At 37.6% G+C, this 20593-nt stretch overlaps 1 protein-coding gene across 2 annotated transcripts in view; it reads right to left on the reverse strand.

The window, feature by feature from the left end:
- nompC (no mechanoreceptor potential C) overlaps window positions 1–16084 on the reverse strand; it is a 38688-nt gene extending 22604 nt beyond the window's left edge. For both annotated transcript variants that reach the window (XM_028316534.1, XM_028316528.1), the window contains exon 1: window positions 15672–16084. In XM_028316534.1, the coding sequence (XP_028172335.1) occupies window positions 15672–16016 (345 nt within the window). In that variant the 5' untranslated portion in view covers window positions 16017–16084. The remainder of the gene's footprint in view (window positions 1–15671) is intronic.
- Between the last annotated feature and the right edge of the window lie 4509 nt (window positions 16085–20593).

Genomic DNA, 20593 nt, shown 5'->3' on the forward strand with positions numbered 1-20593 from the left:
GTGTCCCAAATATGTGTTATTTCTACTATTAATCCTATTGATGCAACTGTTGATTTGTAATTAAAAGCCAAAGAGAGCTCGTCCCGCCCCCGCCTTGGTTCAATCGACTTACGTTTTCATTTTCAAGCGGCCGGTTCAGTTTCGTGCTGATAAGTATTCAAGAAGGGCGTGTGGTAGGTACAATTTACGAGATGCTAGCTACTAAAGGCTGAATAGACAGATATTAATAATTCTGAACAAGATTTACATTTAATAAAAGTAGATGAGGTGCTAATACCTGCCTAAAGTAAAATAAAAAGAAACACTCAAAAGAACAAAAAAAAAATCACAGTTTTGTCTTTTGATTATAAAGAAAAAAAAACAGTTAAGCTGGTACAATTTAGTTAAGTGGTCTTATTATGGATAGGTAGCAATCTTTCCAAACAAAAGATTATGTGATTTGCTATTTTAAACTTAGCTTGAAAACCGTTGTACAACATGATTTTGAAAGCTTTTTTGATCTAATTATTCGTAGAACGCAAGTAGCCGTTAATTAATTATTAATATTTCGCGATGGGACACTAGATAAATTCCTCATAAATAACAATAAAATCACTAATTTCGTACATCATTAATTTAATGTAAGTAGGCTTTTTTAAAATAAATAAATAAAAAATTGTTTATTAAACTATTAAGCTTCGACAATATCTGTTCTAACATGTAGGCATAGAAAAAGAAAGATTAGCTATTACTGGGGAGATAGTTAAACATGAGCTCGATAGCAGAAAAAAACTAATAGCACAAAAAATTCACTGAAGAATAGTTAATTAATAATCAAGAAAAAGGCTCCATATCACTAGCCACTCAACAAGGATAAATGAATAATCCGCGAGAGCCATAAAAAAGAAAAAAAAAACTGAAAATCAAGTCACTGGCAAGATTTCAATGAAAATGATCATTTAAAAATAAATTAATATTAAATAATTAACTTTAAAAAAAAAATAAAACCGACTTCAAATGCGTGAACACAAAAATTAAAAATATTGCATATAAAAAAGTTCATCCCCAATTTTCCACCCTTGGGGGTGAAATATTTTCTTCAAATTCGGATGAAACCACCCTTTTGATAATACCTATTCAACAAAAAAATAAACGTTCCAAATTGATTTATAATCGGCGGAGATATTGCGTATAAAAAAGTTCATCCCCGATTTTCCACCCTTGGGGGTTGTTTTTTCTATTATTAAATTTAAATGGGACCACCCTTGAGGTATTACCTATACGCCGAAAAAAGATTTGTTCAAATCGGTTCATAATTGGCGGAGTTATCGCGTAACAAACATAGAAAAAAAAACATACGGGTCGAATTGAGAACCTCCTCCTTTTTTGAAGTCGGTTGAAAATATTTGATTGAGATTCGAAAATAGAACGTTTCAGTGGCCGCAGTAGATCCGCTACTCCTACAACTTGCGCCAGCGGCGCATCAGACGGCTCTCGTCGTGATTACCTCGGGCGCGCGCCAGTAATTGGCGTAATCATCGCCGCTCGCAGCACTTACTGCACTTTGATTTACTGCTGAAGTTCAAGGATGCACAGAACATCGCCTAGACAGGCTGGGTGCATGAGAAGCATTGGCGATTTTGTTGCGATTGCCATATTACTGTTTCCACAGCTCACCTATGAAATGTTTATTTGTAAGACAAACGTTTATGCGTAACAGGTTCTTACAGCATAGAATAGTAAAAGTAGGTCTATGTTAGCCTTTAGTAGGCTCGGCTCTACATACCTATTGCTAGGGTATTTTTATCCTTAGTTCTATTCTATTATTTTTAGTAGATAACGCATCCAAAATTATGAAAATCCATAGCAAATGGCGCGAAACAGTTTTTTTTTCAGATCATTAAGGAGACGACGCACTGTAGCTGCTACGTAGCTGACTTGTATTTACCATTCACCATCTCAGCCTAGTGAGATAACTGATATATTCTTCTGCATTTATCCTTCATTCCACGAGGATCTACCGACGAGGCTTCACCGGTGGATCTGTTTTATTATCTCGCTACGGAAATCTTGAACCTCTATTTCGCAAATGCAATTGGCATTGCATTTCTCTGCCGCATAGCAATTTTTCAGGAGCCCCACCCGATGCAGCGGGTTCGGCTCATAATGGCAGTAATTTGGGCCGCTTTGTCGGCTATTTCTGAACTGGCACATTCGTACTGCTGATGTTATAATAAAATATTGTATTTCCGCACGAAACCCCGGCGTACCTTACTTGAGGCACTTGAGGTTAGATTATCGTATTCAGCCAATAAGTAAGTGATTTAATTACTTAGTTAATATTGTCATTGTACTGCTGCAGTTGTGAAAATTATTATACGCGCCAATTTTTCGTTTCCAGCCGGCTTTTTTCAACTATGAGAGAAATTAAGATCAAAATCCCATGAAATATAAAAGTGTAGTGTAACGCGATTTAACTGAAGGTTCCCTTAAGGAATTTAAGCCATGTAGAGTCCCGTTTCCCTTCAATAAAATTACCAGAATGAATTTATTCCTACTTACTTTTTCAGGGAATCTTTCCCATTATTTACCTTTCCCTTTTACCTCCGTTAAAGCCTCAGGACACTTCATTAGTCATTTTGGCAATTTCCTCAAGTTCTAGATTCGTTCATCAATACTCCAATTTCCGGTATGGAGCTTTTAGCGGATTGGAAGCTCCGCTAGCCTGGACANGTTAACTCGATTGGCTAAAAACGTGAATATTTTAATTACAAATTCGAGTCGTAAGAAAATCGAGTCATGAGGGAAAATAAAACAAAACAAGATCGATATTGGTCGTCGAGAAAAAAGAATGCAGTTTCTTGGCGGCCAGTGTCGCGCGACCAAGGAGGCGGCTGTGTGCGACCGCTGCTTCTGCTATTCGACGAACCCCTAGTCTAGGATGGATATCATACTTTTTCTAAATAATAGTATATTTTTTAAATCACCTTAGATGAAAAGTCCAAGAAACAAATACATTGTAGGTATCTTCAATCGCAATAATGAATTTCCTAGAATATGCAATGTAAAGCTCTAGATTGGACTCGTTGATATCGGTGTAATTTCCTTTCGCGATAATAAAACGTGGAGGGACGACGGTAAGAACAGGATTTATATGTCTTAAACGGTATTTATGATTTAGAATTCGGACGATAATGATGACAACGTATCGTTGTACGTATCGTTATCAATAGAATTTCCATACAACAACAATAATTATAAGCAATCTATCGCAGTTTTTTTTACCTACTCAAAAGCTTATCTTCTGGCTACTAGGAAAACTATTGATGAATAGAAATATGTGTCGATAAGTGCTTGTGTCCCAAATATGTGTTATTTCTACTATTAATCCTATTGATGCTTTGATTTGTAATTAAAAGCCGAAGAGAGCTCGTCCCGCCCCCACTGTGGATCTAATCGACTTACGTTTTCATTTTCAAGCGGCCGGTTCAGTTTCGTGCTGATAAGTATTCAAGATGGGCGTGTGGCCCAAAGTATAAGATGATAGCTACTAAGGAAAGGCTGAATAGACAGATATTTATAATTTTGAACAAGATTTACATTTAATAAAAGTAGATGAAGTGCTAATACCCGCCTAAAGTAAAATAAAAAGTAACATTAAAAAGGACAAAAAAAAATCACAGTTTTGGTCTTTTGATTATAAAGAAAACAAACAGTTAAACTGGTACAATTTATTTAGGTGGTCTTATTATGGATAGGAAGCAATCGTTTCAGACAAAAAAAATAGGTATGTGATTTGTTATTTTAAACTTAGCTTGAAAACCGTTGTACTCGTACAACATGAATTTGAAAGCTTTTTTAATCTCATTATTCGTCGAACGCAAGTAGCCGTTAATTAATTAATGTGAAGGCATGCATCCGCTGTCACATACTCGTAGTATGAAATTTTCGGCAGCTAAATCGCCTAAATGTGAAAGCGCCTTTAAACATAAGCTCGATATCAGAAAAAAAACTAATAGCACAAAAAAATCACTGAAGAATAATTAATTAATAACCAAGAGAAAAGGCTCCATAATACTCCATATCACTAGCCCCTCAACAAGGATAAATGAATAATCTGCGAGAGCCATAAAAAAGAAAAAAAAAACTGAAAATCAAGTCACTGGCAAGATTTCAATGAAAATGATCAATTAAAAATAAATTAATAATAAAAAATATTTGATTGAGATTCGAAAATAGAACGTTTCAGTGGCCGCAGTAGATCCGCTACTCCTACAACTTGTGCCAGCGGCGCATCAGAAGGCTCTCGTCGTGATTACCTCGGGCGCGCGCCAGTAATTGGCGTAATCATCGCCGGATTACGCTGCTGAAGTTCAAGGATGCACATAACATCGCCTAGACAGGCTGGGTGCATGAGAAGCATTGGCGATTTTGTTGCGATTGCCATATTCTTGTTTCCATAGCTCACTTGTGCCCATATGAAATGTTTATTTGTAAGACATACGTAACAAGTTCTTTCAGCATAGAATAGTAAAAGTAGGTCTATGTTAGCCTTTAGCAGAGTGGCTCTATATGTAGAGCCACCCTACTAAAGGCTATTGCTAGGGTATTTTTATCCTTAGTTCTATTCTCTTATTTTCAGTAAATAACGCATCCGAAATTCTAAGTTATGGAAATCCATAGCAGCAGTTCCAAAATGGCGCGAAACAGTAATTTTTTTTTCAGATCATTAAAGAGACGACGCCGCACTGTAGATGCTACGTAGCTGACCTGTATTTACCACTCATTATCTCAGTGATATCTATTTCTCTCACTCTAGTGAGATCACTGAGAAAAACCGATATTCTTCTGCATTTATCCTTCAGTCCACTAGGATCTACCGACGAGGCTTCAACGGTGAATCTGTTTTATTATCTCGCTGCGGAGAACTTGAACCATTTCGCAAATGCAATGCCAATTTCTCTGCCGCATAGCAATTTTTCAGGAGCCCCACTCGATGCAGCGGGTTCGGCTCATAATGGCAGTAATTCGGGCCGCTCTGTCGGCTATTTCTGAACTGGTACATTCGTACTGCTGATGTTATAATAAAATATTGTATTTCCGCACGAAACCCCGGCGTACCTTACTTAAGGCACTTGAGGTTAGATTATCGTTGTTCAGCCATTAAGTAAGTGATTTAATTACTTACTTAATATTGTCATTGTACTGCTGCAGTTGTGAAAATTATCATACGCGCCAATTTTTCGTTTCGGCTTTTTTCAACTATGAGAGAAATTAAGATCAAGATTCCATGAAATCTAAATGTATAGCGTAACGCGATATAAATTTACGAAAATACAAGATGTTCTTTACTTTTACTGAAGGCTTCAAGGAATTTAAGACATGTAGAGTCCCGTTTCCCTTCAATAAAATTACCAGAATGAATCTATTCCTACTTACTTTTTCAGGGAATCTTTCCCATTATTTACCTTTCCCTTTTACCTCCGTCAAAGCCTCAGGACACTTCATTAGTCATTTTGGCAATTTCCTCAAGTTCTAGATTCGTTCATCAATACTCCAATTTCCGGTATGGAGCTTTTAGCGGATTGGAAGCTCCGCTGGCCTGGACAGCCTTGGAGTGCTGACTCATGCCCCTTGGTATTGCAAGAATGGGGAAATTTTACCTACTTGTAGATATTGTGGTAATAGACATGTTGCTGGTGAATAAGAACACGTTGACTGCTAAGTATTACAGAAGATAAGCTCTTTAGAATAAAAATAGCTCAGTTCATTCTGTCTAGTAGTGAAAGATACATAGTCTTGCGAAAATGAAATTTTAAAGAATAATATGCCTTATATTGTTTTAAACTTTCATGGTCACTAACATAACAGCAACAGTGCCGAAATGTCGGAAACTCGAAACTAAGGTACATGGTAGCAATCCCGTCAATATATAATAGTTATTACTGATATGCTTGCTATACATCGTATTTTAAAGGACTTAACTCTAGCTTAAAATGAACAATGTTAAATTGCAATTTTAAACATAAATAAACACGTGAACTTGGTTCTAGTAAACTTGCATCGCTGACTTTGCCTGACTTTGCGACCGAAACTGACGTGTGGTAAAATTGCCCACAATTTCAGCTTTCATACAACTTCAAGCTTAGCCTATTTTGCGTAATGGCCGAGAGTGCAAAAACTATGCCGGTTGAGTGTTTTTGCGTGGTTGACCGCCACGAAGTTGGTCATTTATTTAAATACATAGGTAAATGTCAAGTAGCATAGGTATATTATTAATGTTTACAATCATGTTAAGCACGTAAATTTTCGTGTGCTTATTATTTACTGTTATTAACAGGTGAAAAACAGAAAATTATTGTTAGTGTTATACTTGTTATTATTCTGTGGTGTTATGGTAAAAATACCAAATCCACCACAAAAGCATATTTTTTGAACGTCGAAAATAAATAGTTATTATTTAATTTAATCTTTGCTATACAAATTACCATTAATGATACGGCAAAATTACTTTTACTCTGAAATTCTATTAGTTAAATGAAACTTTTGCGTTCAATGCCAGTTTGTCGGAAAGAAAGAAACTTTTGTTCTTTGTATACCTACAGCTCATTTCAATATGAAAACTAAGGTTACAAAAAGTTTTAATAGAATCGCGAAGTAACTTTGAAAATAGGCCTAAAATAATTCAGGTACCTATGCTTTTTTGCTGAGTATGCACAGTGAAGTTGAATAAGGTCGATGTTTTATACTTGGTTTAAAGAAAGGGACATGGTTTTAAAATCTATTATCAGTATACCTGCATCATCACATTTTTGAGTAGGTAGTTGACACCGCCAACCGCCAACCAATTGAAAATACTTTTTCTGTCAAATTGTCAAAGTGCGATTGCTCCATTAACTTTGTATTGATCTTATCACAGGTCTTATCGCTGAGCTTGTTAAAATATCGATAAATTATGCAATCTCACGCACGTTCTGTAAATAAAAATCTCGTTATCTTCGTCTTTAAGGAAATGTATGATAGCAAATTATATAATTTCAACACAACTGAAAATCTTTATCTTGCTCAAAATGGAGTGTTTTTAACTAACACTCGCTTGTGAGCAAGAACCGGCAACTTTTCCTGAATCCGGGATGGGTATTTGCCCTCTAGTGTACCTAGATTATGTGACACCTGATGACGTTAAACTAAGATATGGCTCAGGCAATATGAACTAATGCTGAGCNGATATGAAAAACTCTACATCGCAGGCGGTTACGGCTAAAAATAAAAACGAAATCGGCCATTAACTTCAGCATGCGGTGTAATCAAAGTTGCAGTTAGTTTGCAGACGTGATTCCGTCGTTTGCATGATTTACCTAGCTTTTTCCGTGCATCCAAATGAAAAATGGATCATACAAGTTGATTTCATGACAAGGAGAGTGGTACGTGTGTCGCGTTGCATAGTCGTACATTTGGCATAGATGGTCTACCAAATGTAGTAACGTTATTTTATTTTACTACCAAAATTTTATGGTTGGGGTTGCTGTTGAGGTTTTATTTATTTACTTTAACCTTTAATGCCAAATAAATTATTATTGGAACATAAGGTATGACATGGTTTTAATATTATTACAGTGTATCACGTTTCGTGTAATTTTATAACATTATCTGAAAATTAGTCATCGTATTACCACAAAAATACTGCACTCGTGGGGAGACCAGTCAGTTGACTTAACATTTTGTTTTACAAGATTACCATTAGCAATGCATTTTGTATAACAAAGACCTAACTATGAGTAAAGGCAGTGCAAATTCAAGGCGAAGCCCAATCCGCCACATGCACCACTCCGCGAGACACCAAATTAATTGGCCTCAAACAAGAAACTATTTAGTGTTAATACAAAAGGAAATTGTTTTAAACCAAAACGAGGCGAATTAAGTACCGTAGCCTATTTGAGTCCCCGCCTTATAAATAATTCATGAGCGTTTAGTTCTGTATAAAGTATGATTAAGCGACGCGAAACACCGCGCTATACCAAATTATTGCTTCAATGCAAAAATGAAATTCAGTTTTCAAGTGTTTCGACTTTCGAGCTTCTTGGAATTGATTTTGTTTGACATTTTAACGGTCGTGTAATCGTCGCAAGCACCAAAGAAAGCTTCGTTACTATGATTTTGTGCGTTGGCACTATGACTAAAGACGGTGACACAGAGGTATTAAGTTCATTGCCTTCAGACAATCACAATGTATTTAGAGGTAGAGTGCGTGCTTTACTGATCGAAAGTATATTAACAAATATGTTAGTAACTAAGCTGCGTAGCATACAAAACATATCACAGTGTTGGTGGCACAAGAACCAATAAAATTATAACCAAATAAATGAATGACCTTTATTTTTTTTATCTATGACTTTAACTATTATTATGAAACTCTATAAAACAAGCAAAAGTAACACTTTTACCCCATAAACATCCACATAAAACAATATAACTTTAGTGTTTGAAATGTGATGCCGCAGATTTTGAATTCAAAGCGTTAGAGCTGTTGTAACCTCTAACCTGTGATTTGTGGTTCCTAATACGGCAAATTTCGTCGGCGAGTAATTGAATCTAGATTTGAGATTATACTGGACTTGGGTAGCTATCGTCTGCAGTCTGTCTGGGTCAAGGCATTTGTATACAGACGGGTGTTTACGGTTATCAGATGCACTTTGTTCGCCATGCACGATGTTTTGGCCGGTTGCTGTTAGAGCTTTTTAACCGACTTCAAAAAGGAGGAGGTTCTCAATTCGGTTGGTATATAAATGTTTTTTTTATTGCATGGCGTAATATTAGTAATTCCAAAGAGCAGATATTTTTTTATGCAAATCATTTTATATTGAGCTGTTCTGATGAGTCATATCAAGATATTATTAAAATCATTGTCCTAAGTTCATGAAACAAGAGTCATGTTAGATAATGTTTCAGTATTTATTTTGATGTGCCGGTTATACAGCCCTTGAATGAAATGGTGTTAAGTTCAATAGCGCCATAGAAATTCCATAAATTATATGAGAATTGCACAAGCAATCGACAAGTTACGCGCCTGATCGAAGGTCAATGACCAAAAATGTGATGAAAATAAAGTAGCTGTCACTTTTCCCTTATTAACTTCCCTATGATAGGTCACTTAGATTGAGTTTTCCGAAAATAAAGTAAATTTAAAAATGTTATGTAAAGTTTTAAGTATTTAATTTTTATTTTAAATCTTGGTACTTTTACGTTCCTTACAAGTTCACAAAAATCATGAAAATAGGCTCAAATTGACAGAAAGCCAAGGATGGTGCGATGGAGGCAAGGTCGGAAATCTCCCATCGATTAAGGCGCCGCACGCAAATCTGTACCCTTGACACACAATCGGGCAGCGCCCACTCGATATGTGCCCAAATTATGTAGGCCAGCGGGACCGAGCTGGCGGATATTGCCGCTTGGCTGCCGGCTCTGATGCCCGGAAATGATGACGCACATTCGAACTTACACGAGCTTTTGACAAAAAGTCGATATACTTGACTTAAGAGCTTTCAACGTGCCACAACCAACAAAATGTAAAAGATAAGATTTTGATTTCCACTGTTTGCGTAGAAAACGATATCATAGGTAAATGTTAAAATTACTTGCATCTAAGGCAAACAATTAAAAGTTATGCTACGAATTAGTGATCTACGAAATCTCGTAGTATGCTACGAATAGCTACGCGTCGTAGCATAGATGCATTTAAAACATAATAATTACGAGAACCTACTGGTTGTAGCTACATAATACGTAACCTACTTTGTCGAATGTAGATTGACGGAAGCATCTTACATAAATCACTGTCCAAGCTACAACTATTTGACGATGCAATCAAAAGCTGTACATAATATGGACAGGAAGGCACACAATTATCTCTGCAAGGTCAGAAGGCGGGGCCAATGGTATCCACCCAGTATCATATTCCGTGTCTCTCATAGGCAGACGGGAAATGTCATGTTGCTAATCTAAAACATTGAATCTCTACCAAGAGATCCTAACATTAGCTTTACTTTGATTTGGTAACTTGAAATGGTTTCAAAATAGCTGTGGAAAGTATTTTAAACCTAGGCAATTGTAGGCATATCAGTGAGATCGACTGAGCATGCGTGAGGAATGCGTACCCCTCCCCTCGAGAGCGGTTGGCCGCAGCCCTCGGAGCCGACATGAATGAAAACTAAAATGAAGTATGGGAAATATTTACCCCCTGATGGTATTGATACAGAAATATGCTGCTTTTGAATTACTCTGTTTTATTAGGTAGATAAGATTGTAAAAAGTTGGAGCTAGCTAGTAGTTTTTCAAAACATTTTAAGATATAGTTATGATTGAATTTTTCAGTTAAAATTTACAAATACAGGTTATACCTACTTAAATTTTTTCTTCTGTGCTAAGTTTCTACAAGAACAGGGAGTCCTTTTACGATATAGGTACTGATCGTTGTCAAGGCATATCTATTCCAAAATCTATAGTTCTTCATGTAGGACGTTAGTGGCCAACCGTGGGAACCATTTATGTTTCCTTTATGAGCCTTTAAGTGTTTCTTAAAACTTTATTTGAGGGTGATCTTCTCATTCATGTATTAATTTATTTCTACCCTTTCAACGTCAATTATGCGTACTTATGTATCGACATCTGAGTAGGTACATAAATTACCGATGCGATTTTCTACATGACTTCGTTCGTCGTCGTAATTTGGTCAGTCAGAGGTCGTACAATCTAAATTAGTATACTGCAGCATGCAGGCTATAATAAATCACAAGCTGATTGAGCTGATACACATCAATATTTATTTACAGTCACCAAATCAAAACGTTCTAAAAAATACCATAGAAATAAATATAATATTTGAGTTATACTCGTAAATTGATATGTCGTAATTAAATTATAAAACAGATCTTGTCCTTGAGACGTCGTAAAGTAGGTATCATGTCTATTGCACCCACAAATTATTTAGAAAGCGACCCAAATAAACTGCGAATGTTGATAATAAAATTTAATTTTGTTATTGGTTTCATTCGAACGTCGACTTCAATATTCAGTAATGGATTACATTTCATATGAATATCCATGAATCGGCAACTTTGTGGTTCAATTTCGGACACTGTATAATTCTTGTTTTATTTAAAGTATTTGAATGAAAATAGGTTTCAGACAATTGGTAATAAACGTACAAATAAATTAGGTAGTTGATTCCACCAATCAATATTGATATAGGTACTCGTACCATATGTCCTGAAAATTAACGCGTCTAGGTATGTCCATTAGTCAAGTTACAATTTATTTTAAAAAATCAGTTTTTGCATTTTTGACTAGCTATGCCCGCGACTTTTTTCGTGTACCTAAATAAAGTTAAATAATATTTCCAGTTATTGCAACATTTTTCTCTAATACTCCGCCACTATTGGTTATTAAGCTATAGCCTTCCTTGATAATTAATTGACAATACAATTTTTTTTTCAAATCGGACCAGTGACATTATTTTCATGCATTAATTGAAACAGTAAAGTAGGTAATAGGTTATGTTAAATGTTATGCAATCCCCTTTGCGGACAGTTATTTATTCAGATCAGATAATTTTCGGGGGTTTCCCTGAACAGTCCCTTCGGTGCTCCGCACGCCGGGCAGTCCATAAAGCTGGCAGTGAAACGCCGGCGACACCGTCTGACACACTTTCCTCGCACGCCACTCGGGGCTCAATCGGACCACTGTATTTACACGCGCCACCCATAAAACTTGTTTATGCCGGTAAAAATAGAGATTCGGACTTCTTTCGGATTAGACCTAAATTAGACTTGGGGAAGTGGCCCTTTCCCGGCTTAGCTCACGGATTCGAGACTTGTGGAAGTTGCCTCGCTCACGTGGTTTGGTTCGATAGCTACATCTACTATCACCCGTATTCACAAACAATACTTGCAACGCTATGCGAAGTCGAACGTACAACGCGATTATGAGTAAGCGCACACCGTTGATTTTTAGTTGGCCGATAGTTGTGCCCGATTTTAAATTGTATGAAGAATCGGCCAAATCGAATCGGCGTAGTGTGCCCACTCCCATACATGCCCATATTGCCCATACTGATCAACTGCCCGACTAAACTATCGGCCGACGAAAAATCAACGGTATGCGCCTACTCTAGATTAGAGCTCTGTGATTGGTTCGCAATCACTCAAGTGTTGTCTATGAATAGGTTTTTGGGACCCTGTGCGTCCACGCACTCTGTGAGACCTCATAGTAATGTTTGTGAACACGGGTGTATGATATTTCGCAATATGTATCTTCCTCGATTTGCGTTGATTAAGATTGTTTTGGGTTCTAAACTTCATTGCTTAGAATAACTAACATGAAAGCTATTAATTTTATTTTATTTTCATGGAAAACAATTAACTTTCATGGCACCAGCGTTTTCAGGATATTTTCAGGCTTCGCCTATCTGGCTATATGGCGCTGGTGCGCTCCTCTCACTGTGTCAGGGCTGCTACCAACTCGTATAGAAAACTATGGCATTTGAAAATGTTGGCATATAATTTTCCTTTTTATTTAAACTTGTACGTGTTTACAAAATGTTTATAATAATGAAGGCCTTGTCACGTCAAGTTGTTTAGAAACATTAATAAAGCCATCAAAGATTAACATTGTTTCTAGACTGTTACAAAAAAGCAACATTCATTCATGGCATTGTATTTTAATTCCGAGTCCAAAGTTCAAGTGAACATTTTGACAGATCCATATTTTTGCCACGTGCGCAATGACAGTGGAATTTTAAATCATGTTCCACAATTATTGGACTTTACCTTTTACGACTGTATTTAATAAAAACTATTATCAATACGAGTATCTAGGTAACATTTTCGCGCAACATTTTTCATTGATGCTTTACTCCTATTGATCGTAGCGGAATAGTATAAAACCTTCCTCGATAAATGGGCTATGCAATACAAAAATAATTTTTCAAATATACTAGGTAAAGATTCCTGACATTTTACAAACTCTTCTGCTCTATAATATTAGGTGTAGTTAAAATAATTTCATCAAAGTCAGTAAAAAGTAGATAGGCCTGAAAAGGACCTGGCATTTGTTTATATTGAATATTGCTGGCTTGGAAAAAGAAAGCATCTTTATAAACCAAACCTAAAAAAACCTTTGTCGTGTCAACGTCTGCCTTCAACGAAATAGACAGTATCGACATCATTCGAGATGGCGATGTCACGCGAAATACCAAAACAAATCATACATGAATCGATCTGAGGGGAGCAGCGGAGACTCCGCACGCGAGCGTTGCCAACGGCCCGGGGTATCGAACATACAGTCTGGGCTGGAGACGAAAAAACAGCCACGTGCCGTAAGGAAACTTGGTAAATTCCTGCCAAGCAATGCGTAAGGAATCGCATAGAATGCAGGTGCAGGAGAACTGACCAGAATCAAATCAAATCGTTCTTTGAAACCTGCGTTTCCTGAAATACATAGTTGTCGGTAGAGATTTGCTAGAGATAGCAAAACTTACTGAGGGTATAAAAAGATCGCCAGCCTTCGCCAGCTAAATGTCAATATTAGAAATGAATTGTTCAATAAACTATAGATTTCGAGCAATTAAACAATCAGTTAAGTTTAAATTCAACCGGTTACTGATCAACTCAGACTAATTAAAACAAATGCACACCATTCGACGCAACTGGTGGGAATCTCTATCATACAATCTAAGTTATGCACCATCTTAGATAGGATCCTTCGCTTGCGCTTGCCGCCGCAATGTACCTAATGAATAGTCGCTGGCATAATTGGATTGAACCATCGTAGCCTCGGGCTCAACTGTCGAAGTTTGTCAGTTTCATGCCACTGCCACGGCAAAGGAGCCATGAAGATACCCAAGAATTGAAATAAAACCAACTTTGCGAGCTTTATTCGTGACTTGACGTCAATTGAAGTCGGAAGGTCTTAAATATACAGGAAAATACTTCTCATCATTTACACAACCTGTTTTTGTAGTACTTTTTTATGCATAACAAGGCAGGTATTTGACCGCAATCGCACCTTAGGTTACTTAGGTTTGACCTTATGACTTTGATAGGTACCTAATAATATGAACATGTTGGTAGATAGGGAAAGGAAGGGTATATAGCTTATCAAAATAACAATACATAATAAAACCTTTTTCATGAAAATGCTTAATAAAGTCCCACATGTCTCGCTCCCCATAACTATGGCATGTACTTAAAATACTCATCATTCGTTTAGTTACTTCCTATTTAACCTAAATAAATAATTACTACGAGCTTTAAGTATTTCCCTGTTTATTTAATTAATATTATTGTTGTTATGCACTTTTTTATAACTCTTGCATTCCTCATTCATATATTTTTCGATTTTTTTTAAAAGAAAATTTTAAGTAATGTTTTATTTAATATTTCATAATAATATTCTTATCTAGAGCTTCTATAGTGTTAATTAAGGAGTCAAGGTTAATTATAAACATGAATAAATTAACCTTAATGCATGTCGCAAAAACTCACTAGGTACCATTAAATGATAATAATCTATGAAGATTATACTTAGGTACCCTTTTTTGCTTGGAAAATGTTTTTGTATGTTGCTAAATACAAATATTAAGAAAAGGCAAGAAATTGCATAGCATTTTGGGCTGACACTGTGTAGGTTTGTTGTCGACACGAAAAGAAAAGAAGTATAGCTAATGCTATGAACTAGATAATTCTAGTTCTGGAGTCTGGACCTCCTCCATCCTCCTCCTCCTCGAGTATAGTGAGTGCAGCATGCTTAGCTTGGATTGTTTGTTTTATCAAGCAGCAGCAGCATTACTGGGAGAGAGTCATTAACAGTCGGTCCACTATCAGTGTACATTGGAAAATCCTAGACTGTGCAAACAGACCCTGAAGTCCATAATTTGTATCATCAATAAAATGATTTAGATTGATTATGATTTCGATAAGATAAATCTCTATATTTTAAAGTGATTACTCAATTCGCCCCCTTTATTGCACCACGTAATTGCATATAAACAAGAGTAGAGCAACAAAATCACAAAAATATTTTCAGTAACAGTAAAACGCGCGTGGCCGTTTCCATCGGATTGTTAAGATCTAATGAGTCCCATAATTACGTATGTACGTAACGAACAAGTAGGTTACACGACAGCCCGGCCACGTTCAGAATAACTCAAGGTACGACCTCTCTTTTTATTAAACTTAATTAACTATTTCATAGAGTGTGTGAAGAAAAATACTGAAGAGAATCCTGAAATCGTTGAGATCAATATTTTTACAGTCGTGTATTTGATGATCTCGCACAATGACAAAAGTGTGTTTTCCAGCTCGGATGTTGGGTGTTTATTTGTTGGAAAATAAATAGTCGGGCAGAATTTTCAGTACTACAATAATACGAGTTTATGACATAATGACTGGTGCCTTAATCAATTGAGCGAGAGCATAATAACTGCTCTTGTCATAGATACTTAAATACAAATGCCTTTGTACAGAAAATATATCAAAACATCAATTGTGTTATTGAGATAATACTGACTATTGGCCCTAAATATGAAGTCACATCTGTTTTATAGCAGTTTAGATTTCAACTATTGAGGGGAGAAGAAGTATTCTGAAATGTTTCACGCACCGCATGATGATGTATGAAACTAGGGCCATAATTACCGGATCGAGTATGCCGGCCATGGGCACGGTGACGGCGTCTTCGCCGCCTGCCGCCACCAGCTTCTCCAGCACCTTGAGGGTCTGCTCCACGGCCGGCCACTCGCCCTTCTGCGCCAGTGTCAGGATCTTGGTCGCCACCTCTCGGATGTTGACCCCGGCGCTGGGCGGCTTGGCCACGCTCTCGCCGCCGTTGGGCGCATCCTTGGCCTCCTTCTTGTCTCCATTATTAGAAGACGTCTCATCCTTCTCCTCCGTCGCCTTAGCCGGCGCGTTCTTGTCCTCGTCCACATTGGTCTTCTTCGGCGGGCCCTTTCCGCCCTTTTTGCCGCCGGGGGCCTGTGACATCGTCACGTCATACGTCAATCCATGGGAACACTGAGCACTTCACGGCCGCGAGCACATTACTGCGAGCAAGGCGGTGGGCGGCCGAGGCATGACTGCGGCGCGCTGCGTACCGGAGCCGACTTCTTGCATGCCTGGAGTAAATAACCGCGCGGCGCTGCGCGGGCTGGATTTATAAACAAACTTCCAAAGCGATGTCTCACAATGTCTCATGCATTGACCTATTTTTCATGTTTCGGGACGAAGCCTCCCGTTATTATAGTTCAGCATAAAATTTGGTTTTTAAAAAGCTTCCAAGGCGAATGCCGCGGCTTATCTTTCCGCCCCATTTTTTACGCGGTATCGCCATGACTTTTAATTACAAACTTAACGAGTGGCTTGCCATTAATCTTATGCTTGCTCACGTGCTTTTTTTACTTGAGTATTTAAGATATTTGTGTCATATTTTGTGGATTTGGGGTGAAATAAAAAATATGAAAAAACATAAGTAGAGCCTTGGCTACATAAAAAAAAACGATTACTGTATCAAAGCTTAATTCAACACAAGAAAGTTTGCCTTTAGGAGTGCAAATGTGTTTGAATATTTTTTTGATTAAGTATAGTTTAGTAATTAAAGAAAGCGTTTCAAGTTCTCCTTGAGCAAACACCGGCAGGGCTGAGGGCACTAAATCAACGTCAGTCGCGAACGAACCGAACCGACACACATTGCGATTACATATTTGTACTTAATGCTAATGTCTCGCTCGTGGAACGAAAAGTCGCTCTCATTTCTATATGTTGTTATTTTGGAAGGAATGCCTGTGCTTTGCAGGCACGAGGAGAGCAATATAGCCTACGGTAGGTAGGTAGGTGGTAGGCTGCCTACCACGCTGGTAGGCATGTTGTAGAATTTATTCCACTGCAGGATTTAGGAATTTATTCAGATTGATTGCTACGAGATGCTTAAGTGCCTCAAATGCTTTGCATGACGCTGTAGACGTTAAGCTTTTCAAATACAACTTCCTCTTTGGGTAAATCGTAAAAATTCTTTCAGTAGCTAATCTAATAAAATGTATTTTTTAATATTATCTCTATAGCACCACTTGGTCTTAAGAAGACTTGGTTGAGACATGCCTGAAACGTGCACCCGTTACGTGCATCGTGCAACTTTCAATAATCAAGAATTAAATTTTTATTCTTTAAATTCTAAATTGTGAAAAATCCAAAGATTTGTTAACTGCTAGGAAAACACGTAATTATTCTGTAATTGTTATGCCTGAAACCCCGGAAAGGGGGCTGAATGGTCGGCGGCCAGGAGCAGCAGCCTCGATCCTTCACCCCCCGACCTTGTTAGCAGAAAATTGGAAGGCGGAAAACTCGTTCCCAACGCATTTTCCACCACGATCTATATCGTGGCCTTAGGAGGTCGGGGAATTTGCATGTTTCGTCACTAGAGGGCAGGGGAGGGGGCGCCTAGTGCACAGCCTGAATGTAACAGAAACTCCAGTTAGTTCACGTCTATAGATGTAATTTTTTTTTGAGAAAAATGTTCTTAGCATTTTGATTCTACAAACGGTAGAGTTTAATTTTTTCAGGGCGCTAAGAAATGATGAGTCGAATTACGCTTCCACAGAGGTAAGTTTGCCTTGAAGTTGCCTGTCCACACAATCACCATTTCAGCCACAGGACGTCAATTGAACATAGTCCTCCTCCAATAATGATTTTCGGATTGACCGGTTGGCACTAGCCCGCATCCAATATGCTAGATCCTCTCAACACTCTACTACTCGTATTGTACAAAGTCGGGGACATTGAGATCGATAGGAGATTCCGCCCACAGTAAACTTATTGCAAAGGATTTGGCAGGGTAAAGCTCTTTATTTATTTAATTATTTGTAATAGGTTTACAAACAGTTTAGTCTAGGCTTGATGAAAGAAAAAGTATTATATTAGTGCTTGTTTTTACTGCGTTTTGTTTCTGCGCAGTTAACGGCGCCCTTAGCTGTTCTGGTCGCGCTAGGCCGCATGCGGGGCGCACGCGACTTCCGGCGGGCGGGCGCGGCGGCCTCGATCCGGCGGTACCGGAGAACAAAAGGCTTGACCGTGCTCCGGCCGTGCAAGACATGACCTACACTATCACAGCAGTTATGGCTATTACTGAGTAGCTGGTGAATCACCCCGTGATTGATAGGTAAGATTTGACTTACTTGACTTATGGTCCTATGTCCCCTAGATGGGGCAGAGGGCGTCCACAACAGTCCTCCATCGCGTTCGGTCTTGAGCTATGTGCTTGATCTCGCTCCAAGTCTTGCCGGTCTTCTTCGCCTCGTCTGCCACAGTGCGCCGCCAAGTTTGCACTCGATAGGTAAGACTGGGCGGTTATTTGCGGTAACCACTTTTTTAGTTTGACCGCAATCTGAGTCGAGGTACCTGCCCACAGTCTTTTATTTTGCCTTAGAAGCGGACAGCTTCTATGGTAAAATAAAACACTGTGCTGCCTAGTCACAGCGTGTTTGCTCTTGTCTTCAGGAAGCCCACACTATAATGCTCGAAGTGTTCGAACTAAGTACACATCGGCAAGCGATGGTATATTCCTATTTCCTAATGTAAGACGCTATAGGTACAGTGCATGACAACTTCAACAGATCAAGCTGATAAATGGTTTACGAGTAGGTACGGTGTTAGAGAAGGGTTTCTCCCTGAAAGAAACGCTGAAATGTCAAATAATATAATAACAATTAATCCATTTCTTGACCATAAAATACATGTGAATAAAGTTATTGGCTGCTGGGGATTTACCATGGTCTATAGAATCTGGTGTAAATAACCATCCGCTCTGGACCGTTGAAAATCGGAAGCGTTCAGAGGCAGACTAAATGCCCCTCAACAAACATTCGAAGAGCTCGTTACCGACGTTTGTGGGTGTTGACGGCCGTAAACAAATGAACGGTCAGTTTACGGTGTCGTAAAACCAGTGTAAAGTTGCACTTATAGTTAAGCTTACGAATAAATCTTGTTCTGTATACCACACAAATTATTTATGAAAAAAATTAAACAATTAGCCAGTCCTGAAACTAAGCAGAGGTTGTTCTTATCGTAATATAACAACCATTCACTTTATGCAATAATGATAAGAAACATCGACAATTAAGATAAAATTTTTAGTAATAGGTACATAATATTGTACTTCGATAATGGAGATATCATATCATATCATAATATCTTTATTGCTTTATTTATTTATCTAAGATAAAATTAGTTCTGCTAATGCTTGCGTTGCATATTTATTTATATCAATGTCAAAGTCGGTTGCTTGTAGGCAGCAAGCTATACTTGGAGTCTACCTAAATTAAAGTAGGTATTGCCACGGTAATAATATCTATACAGTATTCCAACTCTGCCATATTTTTGAAATAAATGTCAACAGCCGCGCGGAACGTCACCGTATGACAAAATGCGATAGGGCTGCCCACTTGTAGGCCCTATTTTCATTACATCTGCCTACTTTGAATTTTTATCTAGTATTGTGAATGTATTTTGTGATTGTAATTTTTATTTTATTTTGCTAACAAAATACTTTGTGAATGAAATAGGATAAAAATGCATGTTGTTTAGTGATTAGTAGATTTAATGGAAATAATATAAATTTGTGTTAAGATTTAGTAACAAATCTTATAAATTTACGACCTTAAAATTTATGCGTCTCGACTTAGGCGTATTATCAATTATTATACAGGGTGTTTAGGTAAATGGGTTTATAAGCCGACACTAGCCCTTGGTATATAAATGGTATGATGAAGTCAGAAAATTGATATCATTATTTTAATAATTTTAATTTTCATACAAATCTGATTTTATAAATTTTATTTTGTATGAAAATTATAAAAAATAAAATTATGATATCACTGACATAACCATATAGGTATGTTAACATGGTCTAGTGTTGGCTTATAAACCCATTTACCTGACACCCTGTATAAATAGGTACTTATAATTCTTTTATAAAAAAAGAGCGCTTACTGTTTAAAAAACAAAACATCGTCCGATTGCACATTCGCGACACCCCCGACTTTTGCATGTCGAGCGCATACCGAGATTTGAATTTCGAAGGAAAGCTCGCGTTTCGTCCGTTTATATGAAGTTACAATACTGTATGATAATATTACCGTGGTATTGCCTTTAAAATATCATGTAAGTTGTTATTAAGAAATTTCACGTATGATACGACAGAATATGATGCAATACAACTAATTGAGTAACGATAATGAGTTAATTGGCCAAATTACAACGATAGTCAAGTACCTAAGTCAATCTTTCTGTGGTAACCGTAAACTGAATTACATGCGGGCAAAGCTGAGAGAAAAAGCTAGTTACTGGTAATGTAAACGACCTCGTAAAGGTAGCAGGAAGGCGTTGGATGCAGGCCGCTACTAACCGATGTGGAAATCATTGGGGGAGGCCATGTTCAGCAGTGGACGTCCTGTGGCTGAAATGATGATGATGATGACAATGTTCCCTCCAATTGATATTCTAGTGAATCTTGCGATACAAAACGATATAAGCGTTGGGGGAGGCCTTTGTCCACCAGTGGACGTCTTTCG

This window comes from Ostrinia furnacalis, unplaced genomic scaffold (genome assembly GCF_004193835.3).
Source record: "Ostrinia furnacalis isolate ACB-3 unplaced genomic scaffold, ASM419383v2 OfSCF0373, whole genome shotgun sequence".
NCBI classification, from domain to species: domain Eukaryota; kingdom Metazoa; phylum Arthropoda; class Insecta; order Lepidoptera; family Crambidae; genus Ostrinia; species Ostrinia furnacalis.